The 22,194-nt window shown below is 34.0% G+C and overlaps 1 protein-coding gene across 5 annotated transcripts in view; it reads right to left on the minus strand.

Moving 5' to 3' along the window:
• LOC138319403 (putative N-acetylated-alpha-linked acidic dipeptidase) overlaps positions 1-22,194 on the minus strand; it is a 254,988-nt gene that overhangs the window by 29,107 nt on the left and 203,687 nt on the right. For 3 of the 5 annotated variants that reach the window (XM_069262530.1, XM_069262515.1, XM_069262523.1), the window contains exons 1-6: positions 18,650-18,816; positions 12,501-12,768; positions 8,843-8,925; positions 3,758-3,898; positions 3,074-3,203; positions 2,720-2,842 (exon numbers count right to left, since the gene is read on the minus strand). In XM_069262530.1, the coding sequence (XP_069118631.1) occupies positions 2,720-2,842; positions 3,074-3,203; positions 3,758-3,898; positions 8,843-8,925; positions 12,501-12,767 (744 nt within the window). In that variant the 5' untranslated portion in view covers position 12,768; positions 18,650-18,816. Of the gene's footprint in view, positions 1-2,719; positions 2,843-3,073; positions 3,204-3,757; positions 3,899-8,842; positions 8,926-12,500; positions 12,769-18,649; positions 18,817-22,194 lie in introns of those variants that run through there. The other 2 variants (XM_069262551.1, XM_069262540.1) reach the window with 1 other exon arrangement.

The following is a 22,194-nucleotide window of genomic DNA, read 5'->3' on the forward strand; positions in this document are numbered from 1 at the left end:
GGGTCCTGGGTTTGATCCCTAAAATTCAAGACGGTGATTTACATCAATAATCAACCTGTACTCTGTTCTATGTATAATTTAATCATACAAATCCCATACCATCACCTTGACACACGTCACACATGAGCTAGGATACACCCTTGATGTCGCCCTAAATTAATGAGAACACTTCTTTTTACTGTTGATGACACTGATTGGCTTTACTGGATGACTAAACATTTCCCCGATCATGATGTTTACGGCCATTAATGACAGAAAGTGACACATCCTTTATGATTTATACACCTATAAAGGTATGATATCATCAGGTCCAAACAATCTGTTGTAACAATCTGATAATGAATTTCTAATCAACGGACCAGACAGTGAGGATGTGTCAGAAGAGGTTCAGGCTAATTTTTGAAATTTTGACATTTCTAAAGAAACAACAAGTTCTTTCAGAACTTCTCAATTAAAAATTAATGTTATCTGTATAGCAAACAGTATTAGAATTTTGAAGAAATAAATGTCTTTGATTAGCTGGGTTAATCTTAATTAACTAGTTTTCTATACCCTGTGGGAGCCCCAATCGCTGCTACAGCTGCTGAATTACCTGGCGCTGATTTCATGTCTATTATTGGGTTAATGACCAAAAACAATGAAATTGAATGATACGTCTGCTTTGTTTGAATTTATTGACAAGCTGTAACCATGACAACCAGAAAATGGCTGATATAAATCGGTTGTGTGGGTGATTGGTTAATTTCCGTTCTCTAACCAGTCTGATTCACACAAATATCTATGATACAAAGCAAATTTATACAGGGTCATTTCCTCTCATACTTCAATCAAATACATGTAAAGGATCAACAGGCCTAAGAGACCTGTATCTTTTACCTTTATTGAATTCATATAGAGTAAAATTCACATGAAAGACCACCTATGGAATTATATACAATCTATTTAATAAAGCCATTTGTCTTTGAGCCTAAAATTATATTTCTGAGCATAATTTGACATGATTAGGCCTCTTGGTTTTAAAGATGTTTTTGTTTCTTTGACCTTTATGTCTTTTTTATAGACAGTTTTAATTGCATTTCAAATCCTCCAACAGCTAAAATAACCCCACTAGGAGGTGCAAGGAAACCGCCCGAAGAGGTTAGAATTGGCACATCTGAAATTAGTGGCTGAGACATGGAGAGCTAGAGGTTGAGTCCTGTGTAAAACAATCAACTGGATCTAATTCATTAAGTAATGGCATAATAGAAATATCAGGACCCTTTCTTCTACAGGTATCATCATGTTAACAAAAGTATCAATAAATTTAACCTGAGATATTGACACATGAAATAGCTTTCCTTCAAGATAAGGTTTGGCAGAGAAATGAAAACAAATTAAGATTAAATCTCTGGAATTTTGTCCCTATTTCTGGACAGCCACAGGTGTTTAATACAGATGCAATTCAACAGATTCTACACTTGCATATTATATGTGTACTCTTAAGCTGCTTCCATGTCTATTTACGGATCCTGGGTATGAAATTGCTTTCACCGAGACACTGACTTCAGTCTATCATAGTAACGACATAAATATTTCATCTTCCGAGATTAAACGCTCAGCAGTCTGTGTCCCACAGGCTTTTGTTTCTCGACAAGGATGATTAATGTAAATATGACTTAATTAAGGGAGATAACTTAAAAACAAGGGAGAAAACTATAACTTTAAGAAAGGAAAGAGGGAGGTATATTAATGTATAAAATTGCGCTTCATTTTTCAATACAATTAAGTTTACATCTTGTTTTAATTCGAGAAGCAAAAGGGCTCCTTAAGTAGCCAGGTGATTCATTTTGGATCTTGGATTTGTTGTCTTGTTTACTGCTCATTGTCAATATAAATCATTTATGTTTCAAGAATATAGGGAAACAAATAAATTCATGGAATTTATATCCCCCACTTCCTTAATCAAAGGCCCATAACTCCCTCAAAAAGGGTCCTATGAAAATGACAACCAATCTTGGCCAAGACCTTGAGACATTTATCTACATCACCTAGTTTCGAGAAAATCAGGTGATATTTGCGGGAGTTATTGAACAAAAACAGACGAAAATAGCGGTTTTTGCTATTTAAAGGGCAATTGAATTTGGCCAAGGCCCTGAGACATTAAACCATGTTACAAAGTTTCGAGAAAATCCAGTGATATATACGGGAGTTATATGTTGAGCGGAAACAGCCTAAAATGGTGTTTTTCATTATTCAAATTAAGGGCCATAACTCCGCCAAATAGGATTCTATGAAAGAGTTAATCAAACTTGGCCAAGGCTCATAAGACATTTAACCGTGTTACCAAGTTTCGAGAAAATCTGGTTATATTTGCAAGAGTTATTGAACAAAAACAGACGAAAATGGCTTTTTTGTTAATCAAAGGGCCATAACTTCGCCAAATAGGGTTCGATGAATCTGCTGAGCAAACACATCTGAGCCTTTGTCACATTTGACCATGTGACCAAATTACAAAAAAATTGCCTAAGATTTGTGGCAGTTATTGCACAGAAACCAAGCATTACAGACAGACTGACCCAAATTATCCCCGTTTTGGTGAACACAGGGGCTAATAAGTTTACTCAGAGGAGATATAACTCTCTACAATGACACAAGGGAGAAAACAGTAATTGATTTCTAAAGCAGGAAATGATGAAAATGGTTGTATAATTTTAACAAGAATTGGAAACTAGTAACATACCTTGTTGGCAGCGTGTATTTTCCCATATTTGACAATCACAATTTTCCCTGTCACATTTATGTGGACAAGATTTAGTTCTTCAAAATCTTCCTTGGTGCCATAGTTTGCATAGACTAATTTACCCTGCAAGTAAAAACAGAGGCAAGTAAATACAGACTCAGACTGAGTAATTACTGATGTGTACCCTTCACATATTCAGGTTAAGACAAATCCTTTACCTCTATGATGGCAGCTCGGCATTTAAAATTATTGTCACTTTGTGTTTCTACTTTGGTATCATTTCTCTTACATTCTGACAGAAGAAGGGCATGTACTCTTGATTTACATACAACAATTTGGAGTTGTCTCCTTTACCTTCACAGCTAAAGCTGGAGAAAATGCGTTGAAGGGCATGTACTCTGGGTGTACATTTGACATGTTGGAATGGGTTTCCATTATCACAGTTGAGTTTGGTGCCCTCAGAACCACACTGTTTGGATTTGTGCTATAAAAAAGAAGGGTACTACATTACATTAGAAATGTTATAATTGTCACATATATGTATTCTTATCAATCCCCTTTATATTGCTATACATAGTGGAGATTTCTTTAAAGAGTAAAGATCACTTTGATTGTGTCTCTAAGCCAAATAAATCAAGCATAAGAGAGATAAATTTTACTATAGAAAAGGGGGGATAACTTTAACTATAGCAAAGGGGAGATAACCTTGACTACAGAAAAGGGGAGATAATAACTTAAATTCTAGAAAAGGGGAGATAACTTAAACTATAGTAAAGGGGAGATAACTATAGAAAAGATAAGGTAACTTGAATGTATAATCAGGTGACTTTTTCCCAGTGTTTGTTTGACGGTTAAATGACAATCAAAATCATCCAGGATACGACTCTCTTGTATACCATGATGTTCAAATATTGTTTGTGTCTGACAACTACTCCAAAATAATCAAATTCATGCTACTTCAATAAAGAAAGTTACTGACTGAGAGACTGACGTTGTAGTAGATACAGATTTTAATGACTGATTGCATTCCATACTTACTAGTTGGGGTAGGAGAGTGTTACTCCATATTTACGAAGATCAATGCTGTCAAATCGGAACGTTCCCCACATTTCCCGTACATACTTTATAAACCGGTTGGTGTAGCCCACTCCTGATAAATGGACAAACTCTGTCTTCTTTCTGAAATATACATATAACCAGGTTATTTTAATGAAAGAAACAAAACTTTATGATGTTTAACAATTACTGTATCATTTGCCATTTCAATAAAGATCCCATTTCTCTGTAATTATTATCTCAAACATTTCTCAGCATGATCATTTTTTTTAAATTTAATTTTTGACTTTTTCTTATGAGGATTGTGTTTAGCTAAAGGACAAGCGACCTTTTTCACCCATCTTTAAAATATTTCAAAGAAAAATTATGCTCTCTTTTCATCTCTAAATCTTTTGGGTGCAGATTAAATTTTGGTAATTAATAACATGACACACAAATAACAAATTAAAACAACATCTATCATACCTGAAAATACTACAAAGCAAAAAAATAATATTTACATTGATGAATATGCATACCGCATTCAATGAAACCTAATAAATACACATTTAAATACTATTTTGTCAAAACGTTGCTTTCTAGGTTCACATTGCCATGATGTCTATATTTAGCTTTGCAACTTAATATTCACCTAAATTTCTGATAATCTCAACGCTTCCGATTATTTAATTAAGAAACAGACATTTCACCATCATGATAATGGTGCACTGTTGTAATGGAGGTGAAAAAACCATTACATGTATACCTAAAACTACAGCTCTCAGCTTCAGTTCTCTAACCGTGAGAAAATCAAATTAACATTATAGTAGTGGCATGTTCTTTACTCTATGTTAAGAATGACTTAAAATGTAATTGTTGAGAGTTTTCACAGCTGTGCTTTGTGCTGTTCAATTGAGGTGTTAAAAAAGAGTGGTTCATTACACATGTCGATATTGTATTATCGTAGGAATGTATAGATAATGCATGACTTTACATTCTGTAGATGCTCTCAGCATGTCGGAGTGTGTTAATATAGCTTTATCACGTACGTTACACTAATTCTCATCCTATTGGCAGTTTTAGATCCAGTTTCCATCCATATAATGGTGAACACGTCCAGCATTGCAGCCTTTTTTTTAATATTGGATTAATTCTACTGAGCTTAGTGTTCCAGTGAAGAGATAAAATGGATAACGAAAAGTGTGAATACTGACGGGGGAAATAACATGATTAGCAGGACAGGAAATAGTAACATAAAGTTTTAATTGCTACAACTTTTCATGGTCAAATTGAACAAGAAGCTGTGCTCAAGAACCTTTATCCTCTTACAATAGCATTGGAGACTAAGTACAAGTATATAGCTACAGACCATATATAGAACTATACCATATAGATCATACGACTTAACCTTACAGACCATAGCACTATACCATACAGACAATAGCACTATACCATACAGACCATAGCACTATACTATACCATATAGACCATAGCACTATACCATAGAGACCATATAGACCATAGCACTATACCATAGAGACCATAGCACTATACTATAAAGACCATAGCACTATACCATAAAGACCATAGCACTATACCATACAGTATACCATAGCATTATACCATATAGACCATAGCATTATACCATACAGACCATAGCACTATACCATATAGACCATAGCACTATACCATATAGACCATAGCACTATACCATATAGACCATAGCACTATACCATAGAGACCATAGCACTATACTATAAAGACCATAGCACTATACCATAAAGACCATAGCACTATACCATATACCATAGCATTATACCATACAGACCAAGCACTATACATTATAGACCACAGTACAATACCATATAGACCATAGCACTATACCATATAGACCATAGCACTATACCAATATGTGAGGCATTTTGATACACATCACTTCAATTTGATTATGTTTGAGTAATCTGCATTTACTTCTTTGTGATAGCATTTGTTTGTATCAATGGTTGTTTGTCTCTTTGTGACAGCACTTGTTTGTCTCTTTGTGACGGCATTTGTTTTTGTATCAATGGTCTCTGTATGATAGCATTTGTTTGTAATAATGATTGTTTGTCTCTTTGTGGTAGCATTTGTTTGTCTCTTAGAGATAGCACTTGTTTGTATCAATGGTTGTTTGTCTCTTTATGACAGCATTTGTTTGTCTCTTTGTGACAGCAATTTTTGTCTCTTTGTGACAGCATTTGTTTGTATCAATGGTCTCTGTATGAAAGCATTTGTTTGTAACAATGATTGTTTGTCTCTTTGTGGTAGCATTTGTTTGTCTCTTAGAGATAGCACTTGTTTGTATCAATGGTTGTTTGTCTCTTTGTGACAGCACTTGTTTGTCTCTTTGTGACAGCATTTGTATGTGACAATGGTTGTTTGTCTCTTTGTAATAGCATTTGTTTGTATCAATGGTTGTTTGTCTCTTTGAGATAGCATTTGTTTGTGACAATGGTTGTTTGTCTCTTTGTAATAGCATTTGTTTGTCTTTTAGAGATAGCATTTGTTTGTGACAATAGTTGTTTGTCTCTATATGGTAGCATTTGTTTGTCTTTTAGAGATAGCATTTGTTTGTGACAATGGTTGTTTGTCTCTTTGTAATAGTATTTGTTTGTCTTTTAGAGATAGCACTTGTTTGTATCAATGGTTGTTTGTCTCTTTGTAATAGCATTTGTTTGTCTCTTAGAGATAGCATTTGTTTGTGACAATGGTTGTTTGTCTCTTTGTAATAGCATTTGTTTGTCTCTTAGAGATAGCATTTGTTTGTGACAATGGTTGTTTGTCTCTTTGTAATAGCATTTGTTTGTCTCTTAGAGATAGCACTTGTTTGTATCAATGGTTGTTTGTCTCTTTATGACAGCATTTGTTTGTCTCTTTGTGACAGCAATTTTTGTCTCTTTGTGACAGCATTTGTTTGTATCAATGGTCTCTGTATGAAAGCATTTGTTTGTAACAATGATTGTTTGTCTCTTTGTGGTAGCATTTGTTTGTCTCTTAGAGATAGCACTTGTTTGTATCAATGGTTGTTTGTCTCTTTGTGACAGCACTTGTTTGTCTCTTTGTGACAGCATTTGTATGTGACAATGGTTGTTTGTCTCTTTGTAATAGCATTTGTTTGTATCAATGGTTGTTTGTCTCTTTGAGATAGCATTTGTTTGTGACAATGGTTGTTTGTCTCTTTGTAATAGCATTTGTTTGTCTTTTAGAGATAGCATTTGTTTGTGACAATAGTTGTTTGTCTCTATATGGTAGCATTTGTTTGTCTTTTAGAGATAGCATTTGTTTGTGACAATGGTTGTTTGTCTCTTTGTAATAGTATTTGTTTGTCTTTTAGAGATAGCACTTGTTTGTATCAATGGTTGTTTGTCTCTTTGTAATAGCATTTGTTTGTCTCTTAGAGATAGCATTTGTTTGTGACAATGGTTGTTTGTCTCTTTGTAATAGCATTTGTTTGTCTCTTAGAGATAGCATTTATTTGTGACAATGGTTGTTTGTCTCTTTGTTGTAGCATTTGTTTGTGATTGTTTGACTCTTTGTAATTCAATGTAGTATGAAACTGACATTACCTCTACAAAGAATATGAAACAAATACTTATCCAGGAAATAAAGAATACAAATAAAGAGTAAAACATTGGTCCATCCTCTGTGTTACTTATAAAAGTTCCGATTTTAATTGGGACAATATCTACCAGCACATCTGTCTTATTTCCCTTGTGGCCAAATCACACAGACATAAATTTGTACTTTCAGACCCGCTTCTAATAGATTTATTGTCTATACATTATAGAAGAAGAAGTTTTATGGATATTCTGTTTAATGCCTTTAAGACATTATTTGCTCACACTTACTTATCCTGCTTACACAGATAAGGGAGTGGATATCTGTCTATATATATGCTGGTGTACCATATAACTAACGCCATGTTATCCTGGTATCATCTCTTCCTGGTTGGTTTTTATTTTAGAATGTACTTAATTAGTTACGAGGTGACATAAGACATGGTACAAAAACATGTTTATTACACGACTGACTCACTAACATGTTCTGGCTCTCGAGGACGGTACTTAGACATCGTCATTGTCTGGTCAGTTCTCGTTTTAGACCCAAATCACGTGTTACTTTCAAGGATTAACGACCAGACAGGACCGTCGATGTTCTCATTCGCACTAAATGGCTGCTAATTGGTCAGACCAATTAAATAACAATCTCATCACATAATGTGGCAATTGAATTAAAGAAATCAGATGGGCGCTAAGCGGCTATGCTTCAGACAGATGATGACCAATCGGAAGTCAGACAGACATTTAGTTCATATATCTATTTACAGTAACATAGTGTGGTGATGACAATCCACATTATCTTCAGGAATAAACTTGTTACCACTGAGAACAGCAAAAGTACTTATACCAATTGGGAACATTCTTGTAACGTGATGTGCAATAGACCACGATATTGATAATATAGGGCACCATTTAGGTTAGCTTACTTTATATGGTCATCAAAATTATTGGCACCATTTAGGTTAGTTTACCTTATATGGTCATCAAAATTATTGGCATCATTTAGGTTAGTTAGCTTACCTTATATGGTCATCAAAATTATTGGCATCATTTAGGTTAGCTAGCTTACCTTATATGATCATCAAAATTATTGGCATCATTTAGGTTACGTTTACCTTATACGGTCATCAAAATTATTGGCATCATTTAGGTTAGCTAGCTTACCTTATATGATCATCAAAATTATTGGCATCATTTAGGTTAGTTTACCTTATATGGTCATCAAAATTATTGGCATCATTTAGGTTAGCTTACCTTATATGGTCATCAAAATTATTGGCATCATTTAGGTTACGTTTACCTTATATGATCATCAAAATTATTGGCATCATTTAGGTTAGTTTACCTTATACAGTCATCAAAATTATTGGCATCATTTAGGTTACGTTTACCTTATATGATCATCAAAATTATTGGCATCATTTAGGTTAGTTAGCTTACCTTATATGGTCATCAAAATTATTGGCATCATTTAGGTTAGTTAGCTTACCTTATATGGTCATCAAAATTATTGGCATCATTTAGATCTTGCTGGATCAGCAGTCTGAGATTGTCGTCAAAATCTTGAATTTCCTGTAAAATACAATTAAATGAAGCATTGTATTAATAAAAGCAGATACTTCAACCAAGTAGAGATCTTCTATCAATGCAGAAAAAGCTAGAGCTCATTGGGTAGAGTACAGTACAATGTAAACTAACCAGTAAGAACACCACTTCATTCTAGTTATATGTGTTAACCATTTTGATTGGCTGTTCAAAAAAAAACTTGCACAAAACTTTATAATTACATTGTACTAATAACACCATTAAATGTTTTCTTAGATGGCCAATAATTGTCTTACGATTAAGAACTTAGCTGTATCTATATACAGTTTGGACCCCTGCAGGCCTTTGGGGGATAGATTAGGTTTTGTACTAAGATACTGGCACCTGGCACTGATTCCATGGAGATAGCCTCCTTAGCAAGGCTTCTCTAAATAAGTCCTGACATTTTATTTTCTATAAGGGAAGTAATGTGAGTTTTATGTTGCCATCTTCCATGATTTACTGGCCATTGTATGGGGCTAGAGTACCATTAACCACCTAACAGTGAGATTGGTGCTGTTTAATTGTTTTTTACTTTCTATTAGCAGCTGTGGCCACGAAAGAACAAACAAACTTTTGATGATGAAGGAAAACTCAGTTCTAGGATAAAAACAATGGACCAACAGCAACTTCTAAATGATTGCAATCATCAGTCAGTGCCAGTACCACAATGTTGCCGTCATAGCAACGGTATACATGCACTGTTCAGAATTTCAGTTGTGAATATGGCAATGGAATAAAATCCAAATAAAGTAAGCTCTATAAAAGTATTCATAACTAAGTTAATAATTATACATTATATTACACTTCAAAGTAATACATTTATTGTTTGATCCAAAAATTAGCCACTTTAACAACATTTCATCAACTGTGTCGTCATGATTTAATTACACATGACTGAGAAGAATTATAGGGACAGGCAATATACTGAATATGACCTCAAAGAAAGAAACCTCCAACGACAAAAATACAGATATCTGGACAATGAAAATTGCCATTTTGTTCATAATTCTGCAAGCGTAGTAAAGTATGGTAACGGAATTTGATTATTGACAACACAGTGTACAGCTGTGTCTTGTATGCCTAAAATCAATAAAGAACAAACGAAAGATTTCACAGCATATTTTCTCAAGTACGAAGAGTTTTTTCCTTTTGTTTGACGGGAAATCCCCAATAGAGATGTTGGATGTTGGTTGAAAGGTTTATACATATGTTCAAAATGATGGTATATATGGGGATGCCATCGATGGTGTTTCTGGTGTCTGTTCCTAATACTCGAGCTGTCACTAATCGCTATATACTGATACAGTTTAATTGCTTTCAACATGGCAAAGTTGTGCCAGTTATAACTCAGTCTGGCACAACACTGAGGCCAAAAAATATAAATATTTGTTGGGTTGATCTTTTTAACATTTTCAATTCTTATGCTATCATTTGAAAATTGTAATTTAAATTTAATAATATCTAATATTTATCAGAAATTGTCCTTCCTCTTTCTGTCCACATATTGCAATGTGCAAGCTAAGTAACAAAATTTATTTTCTTAGATTTCTAATTGATAAATATCTTTGAGATGAATGAGGAAAGTGGAACTATGGTAAATATTGTATGTTGGGATCTTAAGATGTACATGTATATTTGAATTCATCTTTCATTTCAAATGCAGCAAATTTTTTTTTCAATAGTATGCAAGTCACCAGGAAAGAATATCCACTTGCAATTGAAGTGTATTTGGGCATATCACAGTAGAAGACTATAGGAAAAGGAATGCTGTCAAAATGAATTTTCCAAGAAGTTGTATTTATTTATCGCCTCAAAATTCATCCATCCTTATAGTCATAGTAATTACGGTAAGATATGACATTTAATGGTCTTGTTTTCTTCAATTTGAGATAGCATTACTGGATCTGAATATAAGGTTTCACAAGTCATTTAAAAACATAAAACTTCGATTTTAGTCATATTTTTTTTCTCTTTTGTGCATCTCAGCAGATGAAGTATCACATTATTACATCAAACATACATTCCATACTTGAAAATAAACAGTACACAAGCAAACAGGAAAATCAATAGGAAGGCCCATAGGAATCAAAGTTTTCAGTGATCCTGACTTGAGGATAATTCAGTAGTACAGGGCTTGATCTTTGCTGTTTTCACAAGCTCCTCTATGTCTCAAGAATTCCGACATGAGCTGTGTATAGTCGGTTGTTATAACCTTTCTACATAAGCGACAGTCATGCGATACAACTATTAGAGAGTTTCCTAGCTAGTCATAGAGCTATGGGAAACAGCAAGAACAATTTGTTGAAAAAAAAAAGAATCTAATTAATATGTATGACTGGCTCCAGTGATGAACTAGGTCGGCATATTACCTTGAGAGTTAGAGATGTAAAGTATCACATGCACATTAATTAAATGGCAAGTCTTATTTCTTTGAAGATTACGAGTGGATCAGGAAATAAGCTGTTGAGAACTATTTTGCAGATATTACACGCATAAGCTAAAATTTAGGAATGTTGAAATTATATCACTAGGTCAATGAGCAAGAGTCATGCATGTAACAAATTCCTCAGAAAACTAGAATGTCTAAGACATAAATGCTCTTTTTCTGTTTCAAAAATGAGGGATGAACAGGACTATATGGTAAGTTGGACATGGAAAATCCCCCTCTCCTCCATTTTATGGAATGTGCATAAAAACTTAACAAGCGTCTGTATTCTTGTTATCTTATTCACTAGTTTCACCAATTCAGTTACTTTATCAGCAAACTAATTGGTCCTGTGTTAATTAAGACAGATTTATTTTATTAACTTTAGCTATATCTAAATGCAAACTACTGTAGTTCCCCAAAACACAAGGTATTGGTGATACAGATCTAGCCACAGAGAACGCTGCATGGTGATGCATCCCCCTGAGGTATGTATATATTAGGGCTGGCCTTTTCCATTCCATTGCCATTAGCAGTGTGAGAACGGAGAACTCACCAAGGAATTGAGTTTACAGTAACAGGCAATAACTTATGTATACCAATAGAGCTTTGATGGTAATGTATTTCACTCTGTAGGTTGTTACTAAAACATAGATCTACTAAGACCTGCGGCCATAGTGGATTTCTAGGGCCACACACAGGAAGGCACCATTTAATACAGTGTACATTTAACAAACTTAAGATAACAATAAAGTAATGACTTTCAAAATATTATCGAGTGTCAAACAAGCATCCAATCATTTCCACAAATAGTAACTTATGAAGTTGTTAAAAAAATTGAAAAGAGGAATATGATCTCTTGTTCAAAAGGTCATAAAGATCATATACAATGTAGGTTATAAACTAATTTGACCATCCGGTAATTTCATCAATTAATGAACTCTGAATCAACCTTATTGTTCATAAATGAATGACCAGTAACTCAGTGTTTATATACTGTTACAAGAGTTCAAATGAGTGGCAGTGCATGCAATTGTTCAGGCATTAATAAATCTATAGTAAACATTTTTGTTACCAAATGTCCAATGTAATGTTTAATTAATCAACCTGAATGATATTAAAATATATTACAAACCTGTCTATGTGGCACTGTTTCTTTATGACTGGGCGGTAAAAAGACGTCATGTACGTTACGTCGTATGACGTAGCCGACGATCATGCCAACAGCCAGACAAGCCGCCAACAGGAGAAGTTTTAAGGCACAACCCTTCTGTCCACTGAAGAAGGACAACTTGGAGGTGGAGGCGTTGTCTAGGTTTTTGTATTCGATGTCGACTTTTTCCGACTCCGCATCCCATCTTGATACTTGCTTCCCAGCAATGTATTTACCCTTGGTGGGCATCCTGTAATATAAATGGGAAACGTTTATAAAAGATTTCTACTTAAAAATATTAATATCGTATTCGACCCAATAAGCGCCCATGTCCCTATAAGCGCCCCTTCCATTTTTTGAGGGCTTAATTACAATTACCCAGGCATAAATAAAGACCCAAACTACACAAAACTGTATAGATTTGCAATAATTTCGTCTGGTTAGCACCTTTCCATTTTTTTTCATTTTTTTAAACGCCCTGGGCGCTTATTGGGTCGATAACGGTACTTTATATGATGATGAATTCTTTCATTAATTAACAGTTACTGAGAAAATGATGGAAAATTCATTTCATCAATCAAGACAGCTAGATTAATGCATGGTTCATATGATACATGATGCATGTATAAATTAAGAACATATGAAGTCAAAATAGCTGCAAAATATACTTCAACGATCAACATCTACACCATGTTTTTTTTTCTTCTAATCAGTCCTATATTGTTATATGCATAACTATATACAGTGAAACCTGCATTAGCAACCACCTTTGTTTAAAGACCACCAGTGACCTGCTTAAAAGACCATTTTAGGATTCTAAATTGCCATTTATGAGACAATTTAGAATGGCGATAAACACAACTTTTTTTTTGATTGCCTTGAGTAGTCTTTATAGACAGTATTGAATGTATATGGAATAGGTGAGTCTTGATTTCAAATCAACTTTCAGAAAGAACAATCAGTGTATTCTCAGAAAACAGGCTAGGCCTATATAATCCTTCTCTGATAGCAATAAATAGCGATAGCAAACTTCATTTGTCAAAATCAAAGTTAAATGCCTGTTGGTGATCTTGTCTTTCCATTGCTCCAAAACTTTAATGTGCATGAATATAAAAAGTATGATCAAGGGTACCATAAATAGTAATTTGAGAGAAAACCCTAAACTAGTTTCTAAGAAACAGTGAAAACAAACTTTAACTGTCAAAATCAAAGATGGCTGTCTGATGGCCATCTTGAAACTTGATTAGCCCCAAAATGTAATACTGTATGAATTACTAGGCACCAAGCTGAAGGGGAACCTGCAAATGAAATTTGAGAGAAATCCCTTTAGTATTCAAAAAATAGCAATAACGAACTTCAATTGTCAAAATACAAATTATCTGTCAGTTGACCATCTTTTTTCAGATCTATCCTAAAATGCCAAGGGAACCTACAGATGAAATGTAAATGAGATCATTTCAGTATTTTCTGAGAAAGAGTGATAAAAATCATCAATTGTCTACATCCAAGATGCTGTATGTCCGCTAGCTAGCTGTCATCTTGAATTTTAATTGGTCCCATATATATATACATGTTCAGTACATATGAAAACCAAGCAGGATCTTATACCCCATGGCATTAAGATATCATATATCATTTATGTTCAACCTGACATAACATACACATACTGAAAACTGTCACCTACATAACAATGACCCCAACTGTAAAGCACATAAATAACAAACTCATTTACAGTACGTCGTAACATTTTTATTGCATTATACCAAATAGGGATTAACATTATAAAATATCCTGTGTGAATTATATATTTTATCTTAGCTTGGGATAAATAGAAATCGTATCTTGAACTGCGAAGAAAGGACAAAAAATTCATCAATAAACATTCATCAAACATCATAGCTCTAGAATACACCAGCCATATCAAAATGCCTTAAGCTATATTTCATTCAAGCAAACCTCTCTAAATATAGGAGAAAACCAGCCAAATTTTTCAATCTGAAAGTATTAAATTGGGGTAGCGAGAACCCAAAACCATTACTGTGTTATATAATGATGTTTGCATGTCCCTGACAGATATTGAACTGTACTGGAGCAGTGTCTGCTTGCTGCAGTATATATCTAATACCACACATATACAATATAGCTTTTTCTACTCTAGACTTGCACTTTTAAACATAATACAAATTGATCAAAATCCAAAATTGGTAATAGACTGTATCATTCCCAATTCTTAATCAAATTTTTATGGGAAATCTGTTATCATTTAGAGTTCTAGAGCGCCAGCTAGCTGTTTTTAACATCATTTGTAAATATATTGCAGTGAATATTAAAATTATTGATGTGTACTTCAGCCTATAAATGCATGTGCAACCCATTCTTTAATTCATACATTCATTTTAAAACTAGAAATATGTCTGTTAGACATAAAGTGCTCGCTAACTACTTTCTAAAAGCTTAATTTCCAGCACAATATGCATCTATAAGGCCATGCTCGGAGATATTTTGCACTTTCAAAAATTTAACATATTTAATAAATAACCCGTAGATATATATCTACAAGCCTATATGAAATATCATCCTCGGCAACAGGTGAACGTAGCACTATCAATCACTCATTATCCTTGGGACTATTGCAAGGAGATGGTTTACGTCCTTGATGTATTGTAATAAATACTTTCCTTTACTTCATAACTATAAATGTGAAATTACTTTGAACTTTGTTAATTTTGTTATTTGTTTCATAGAAGTTTGTTTATGATTTTATTTATATTGATATGATAGACTAGGGCCGTTTTCGATTATACAGTTTAAAAATAAACCAAGTTGTTTGTTTATGAATTAAAGACGAACCTGGTGATTTTATATTGTTTTCGGACGAGCCTTGACAAAGCCTTCACATTAAAAACTGCAGGTCCTCCAGGATTTATACAGAAAATAATGACTTTAACAAATGGGCGAACCGGTTGTTCCGAATATACGAAAACGGCTTTGTTACGCTGTTCAAAATAGACGTCCGCTACAGCACTGTCCAGTCTCTGTGCACATGGTGACTTACCTGTGTCATGCTTGAATGCCTTTCTGGGTACATCAGATCTAGAGCTCAGGCACCCGGACTGATATTGTATAATGTTTTTTAATTTGTTTCTCTTATGCAAGGCTGGGTAATTTTATACATAACCGCAGCAAATGTGGTCTATGGTTACGGATTAGTAAACGATAGTGCAACTTACACATATGACTTAGGTTGATGCGAAATAAATCAAATATAATCTGCTTAATGACGCTGTAAATGTCTTTGGCCAATTCTAAAAGTTATCCGTTTCGTCACTTTTTATTAACTTTATAAACCTATTTTGCATTTTATTGTTCCGGAAGGTTTCAAAGTCGATCAGATGCTTATAGAATATCATGACGGATGCAAGAGTTTGTATGATACGTTTGAAGTTTACACAAAACGAATATGTTAGAACATCACTGACAGGTATCTCTTAATTAGTATATGTTTTGGTGTCACTAAATTCCTGCGAAGTCTTTTAAACCAGAAACATATATGAGACGGTATAAGACAGTAACTTCCGCTATCGCGTGCGCAATTGGAATCTGTGCATAGCGGATGTACACAGACTCTGCACCTGACAAGGAAAACAACATACTCTCGCACTAAAAAAGAATTTACAACAAATAAGTACATTTTCCCCAAATCTTTATTACTGGAACACATTCAGTTGGTCTCATGGTTCTATTTTTTTAGACTGCTAGTTGTTCATATATCTATATGTGGTTTTTTTTTATTCTTCAGCCTCTTTTGCTTTATGTAAAGTACTGAACACGGTACAGCGAACCTGATGGTCTACATGCATGGTAACCAACAAAATCTGACTTTGTTACAACTTTAACAAGCATAGTTCATTTAATACACAGGTGTACATGTATTGTAGACATCTTAAAGGAACATTGATAGGGAATGGAAAATACTATGGGTAAGTTATATATAACCATTAATTAATTTGGTATTTAAATAAGCATGTTCATTATAAGAACAATATAAAAAATAACATTTTATTTATTTATTTTAAATCAAATTGTTCAGAAGTTAATGATGATTAAGTGTAGTATTAATTGTAAGCTAATAATTTTAATGACTTTACAAAATTAATTTAAAAATAAAAATCACATATTACAGGCATAGTACATACTAGTACCGATTATGATCTACATGTATATTGTTAATGTTCTGAATTATGGATATACATCCATTAATAAATTACAGATATCCAACATTCAATATTTAAAAACAGTGACATTTTTTTCCAATGAAGTTTGACATATATATCTGTACATTATAATTACCTGTCTATGTATCTCACTTGTAGTTACTGATGTATCAGACAAGCATGAAACATATGTCTGCAGACTCCAAGATTTAAGGGTTAAATAGGGCTAAATATTGTGTTGGGAGCGTGTTGATCAATCAAATCTCAACACAATATTTAGCAGGTCAGATTTTTCAAAGCTATTCATAGTAGCAGCTAGAAGACATTATTTTACTTTACAGCATATTGATAAGAATTGCTTTCAGTTTTAGAAATGTTTTTGGTTAATCATAATTACTCGCTACAAAAAATCAGAACACTTTAATTTGGCAATATATATGTAATTGATGTAACAGGTTTATCACGTCAAGACAATTTTAAAACATATTATTACTAATATCTAACATTACAGCATTGCCAATCATAAGATTTTCACAATCGTATTATAATATTGCTGGATTATAATTCAGTACAGTCACAGGAGTTTGACGTTATGTCAATAACATATAGTATAAATATATAAAAAATACCCCTATATACATGTACTTTATGTAGCATATAGGGATATTTTTTATAAGGGCACGAAGTGCGAAGCACTTCTAAGGTAACACATACATGAAAATATAAGCAAAAACTCAATCTTCAAAATTTAATCCTACACACTGACAGCTTCAGTTTGCGGCCGCCATTTTTTACCCACTGTAAAAAATCCAATCAGCGTGAATGCGATGCTTTAAAGATGCTCCACCGCCGACAGACCATAAATGATATTCATCATTTGAACAATAATTGGTGTTTAATCGTGTATGTATATGTCTAATTAACATAAAAAATAATATCAGATAATTTAGTTTGCCTTTGTTGCGTGCGCAATCAGTACTTCATTCCATATAGGATATAGTAACACGGATTTTTTTCGGGATGCAATTAATTATTTTTTATATTTTTAACTTGAAGTAAAATTAGAAGCTCAAACTTTTCGATGGTGGTAAAGGTGTAAAGTAAGAAAATTTTGTAACTGAAGAAAAATACTAAATCGTCTGCTCCTGTTTTGATAGTGAAAAAATACCATTTGTCAGCGGTGGAGCATCTTTAAAGTCAGCTCATTATATATGTAATCAAGCGGTTCAAACACTTTTATGATCTGACGAATGTAATCTTCATCCGGCAGAAGCTCAGTGCTATTACTCTTTATTTGCAAGTGTTCAAGTGATAGACCACCTTCTAATATAATCAGTTGACCAAAAACGGAATATCTGTTGCGGAAATAAACTTCCTAATCTTATGTGGATTTCCTTTTCATACGTAGGTTTTGTGACAAGTATAGAGTGTTAATATATGAATCAACAATAAACAGAAAATTCGAATCCATTATTTCCATAAATTGAACTTTTTAACAGTGCATAATTGATTATTATATTTATACTATATATTATTGACAGAACGTCCTACTCCTGTGATACAGTATAAATGTACTGTTAAATCACGGCGTCTGCTTCTGGTTTGAAAAAAAAAATGTTCATATAGTAGGGGTAGGACATTGTATTTTTCCAAAACCAGATGCAGACGACTGTGGTTGAATGATTATTAATTTATGAGCAAATGTTCACACACCTGTAACTACAGTTCTGTGCTAAAATAAAGATAAAGTGTGCACACAAAAGTCTATAACACTATGCTGCATCAATACTGTTACACATGCTATTGTAACGTCATTCAACAGAAAGTGAAATTGATCATTTATCAATGAAACCGCCAATGACAGTCCAACTGTTGTAGGCCTAAGCAAAATATTGAATTGTCTGGGTGCGTATTTACCTTTGTAGCTCCAGTTTGGTAGTTTAATATATCCAGCGTTCCTCTACAAAGTTTATTTACACTGTGACATAATCACGGGCTTAATCGGCAGTAATTTAACAGGTTTTTAACAGCAAATAAAGATAATATTTGACGTGTGTTTCCATGTCGTCTTTGAAGGTCTTAAAAACGCTTGTAAAGGATCTGATCAACCTGTAAAGCGTTGCATTGATCGGGGATATTCTATTTACATGGATAGAAAACCAACATCCGGGAAGAATTTACGGATTTGCCCAGAATAGATATATTGTATACAAGGTATTTGTATATTCTTGTCTAGAAAGCATATATAATTAATTAGCTTAACGCATAGCAAAATATATAATAACGAATGAAACACGGGAACTACATTTAAATTTTTGTCTGTCCCTTGAGATTAATGGATGTAACTTTGGCGATATGTATTGTGATCATGATGATGCATCATGATCGGATGTACATGTACATTTGTACATTGCACATGTTAGTACATGAACAGGTAAGTGCATGTGAAAAGTTACAATGTTCAATCTACGAGTACATACTGTACTTGTCAAATAACATATACAGCTTATATGGTGGCTGATTACGGCCATCTCGTGTTGTTGTGTTGTCGCCTTGTCGTGTTGTCGCCTTGTCGAGTTGTCGCGGTCTCAAACTGCGACAACCCGAGATTTAACAGTTAAAATGTCGACTTGTCGCGTTTTTGAACCGCGACAAGTCGACAACACGACAAGTCGACAACACGACAAGTCGACATTTCAAACACGCTAATTAGCGCGTACAGAATCTCGTGTTGTCGCGGTAAAATGTCGACTTGTCGTGTTGTCGAGTTGTCGACTTGTCGTGTTGTCGCCTTGTCGTGTTGTCGACTTGTCGTGTTGTCGAGTTGTCGACTTGTCGCCTTCCTGTTACACATGCGCAAATCATATGAAATAGCCACTATCTTTGAATATAGAAAACTGAAGTCAATGCTTGTGTATGGTGGCATATGTCTGCCATCGATTTGCCGACTTACGACTTAATAATGTCGACATCGTTAAGGCATTAAGTCGACATCATATCGGAAGATGTCGACATAAACAGAAGAATATGTCGACTTACCACATGTACATGCCCACATAATGATTCCAAGATATTTATGTAGACAGTCGGTAACTCGGCGATTTATGTGTTTATGCTCGGGTGTGACACCGACTTGTCAGTTATTGATGTCGACATCTAAACAAAAAGATGTCGACATCTGGTCTTGAAAGTGGAAATCAAAGGCCACCCTTTCATAGAGCACTGTGTATATGCAGCAAAAGCCATACAACAGAGATCGACGTTGATTTTGTTAATTAAAGTTTTTATTTATTTGATTTCAAAATAAAAAAAAATTGTGATCCTGCACATCCCGGCCATGAAACTGTAGCCTGCGTGTACGTAGCTGTTAGCCCGAGCTAAGGAAGTGTACAACGAATTATTAATATATATAACCTTGGGTTGAAAATTCGTTTCAAAGCTGTGTGTGTGTTTTGTTGATTGGAATTCGTACCAAGTCCATGTAGTACATACCGTACTATACTATATTAAAAGAATGAATGAAAAAAAAAAAAATAAATAAATAAAAAGATTTTTTTTATGTTGTATTTTCTTGTGAATCCCGAAAAATACCAGTTACCTAATTTAAAAGCCATAAAGGTCACAGTATAGGTACACAATACACATTGGGAAACCAGCTTTACTTGTTAGCTTGGCCTGTCCATATATATATACATAAATATTTACATCCCTCGATACACTTATATAAAGGAATTTTTGTTACGGTCTTAATGGTCAGATTCAACCTTTGGGCTAAAAATCCTCCAGGAAGGCGGTTTTAAACTCCCAACTCGCGATACATCTGCATCTATTTTTCGTAGTAAAAACATGCGTTCTTTGTAGTCAAACGTAGTAAAAAAAAAGTCACGTGCTTATACCTCATTCATGCCATTGGCCGGATGTGTTATGGGTAACTAGTGATCACGTGATTTTGTGTTTACTTCCGAATATGGTGATAGTTTGCTTGCCATTTCTTCGGAGAAATTGATTTATTTGAAAATATTTAGACTCCAAAATGTTATTAATATTGCATGCATATCATTTTGACTTGCACATATGCACTGTTTACTATAAATAATGAACTGAATGAGTTGTAAAACTGCCATTTTCACGTTTTGTAAATAAATGATATAATGCGAATTGACCAATTCAATAGGTCTAACCGTCTAATCTAAAATCAGCGAAGATCGGCTACTCCCGGCTAAATTCGTAGAATTCTAAATTTATATTTATATATATTATTACCTGCTTTAGGGTTCAGAACATATACATATATATCACAGAGAAAATAAGGCCAAATTATGTGTAAATACCAGGTCAGAGAAATCACTCTATTTGGAAGTAAACACACACTCATGTGATCACTAGTTACCCACTAATACAATTCCATATTTATTTCGGCCAATGGCATGAATGAGGTATAATCACGTGACTTGTTTTACTACGTTTTACTACAAAGAACGCGTGCTTTGTACCATTATAGGGGAAATCCTCCGCGGATCGTGGTTTCATTTCCACCATTTGAAATTGTTAGCAATACTATCATATCATATTATTTCCAAACAAATAGTTATAAGTTTCCGCATAGCCCACTTAGCTTTTTGGGAATCTAATACATACATGTACATGTATGTACACATATACTAAGAAACACGGGCTTATGTGCTTACATGGCTGCTTCCCGCCTGGTAAATTGGGACCTAGGACCTAACTCATTATGCTTCGGTAGGTTCCGTACGAAAATGTATCATTTTGTTTCTCCATAGATTGAAAGGTCTCAAGGCCCTCTACCAATATTGTGAATTTCATGGCCCTGGGGTCTCGGGAATTTTCCCCAGGAGATAGGGTCTTTACCATAGTTTAAATAGGGAAACACATTTATGAGCATTATTTGCTCAATTTTCAAAGGAAACATATGTAATGGAATCAAATACTCTTCATATATTAAAAGGTTAAATGGATATCGTCACTGGCTGATTTCATGGGCCTGATAGGCCAATATATGGTGCTTATATACAGTGTATGTATTTGTTTCATTCTGTATCCGAACTCGGGTGACCAATCAGAAAAAACCATGCATGGTTGACAGGTGGCTATGTGTTTTGTAATTCCTGCTATATAGACTTCATTTTTAGTTTTCCCATGTTATAAAACATTTCCAAGAGGAAAGAAAAAGGTAAACAAAAATACAGAAATAGAGAAAAGATCCATCTTTTATTGGCATGATTTACATCAGTCAGTAGTGGGTACCAATTCATCAAACTTTTTAAATGTGCAACTGCAGGGGCGTAGGAAGAAAAGGGTCCTCCTGCACATTTTTCGTACTTCATTTTAGAAAATTTTGCCGCTTTGCGGCGCATTTCCTAAAAGTTCAAGCACGTAATGTCCAAACCTTTAATAATAAAAATTCAATACACATGAACTAAACTAAAAATGTCAATCAA

The sequence above is a fragment of the Argopecten irradians genome, chromosome 1 (assembly GCF_041381155.1).
Source record: "Argopecten irradians isolate NY chromosome 1, Ai_NY, whole genome shotgun sequence".
NCBI lineage: Eukaryota > Metazoa > Mollusca > Bivalvia > Pectinida > Pectinidae > Argopecten > Argopecten irradians.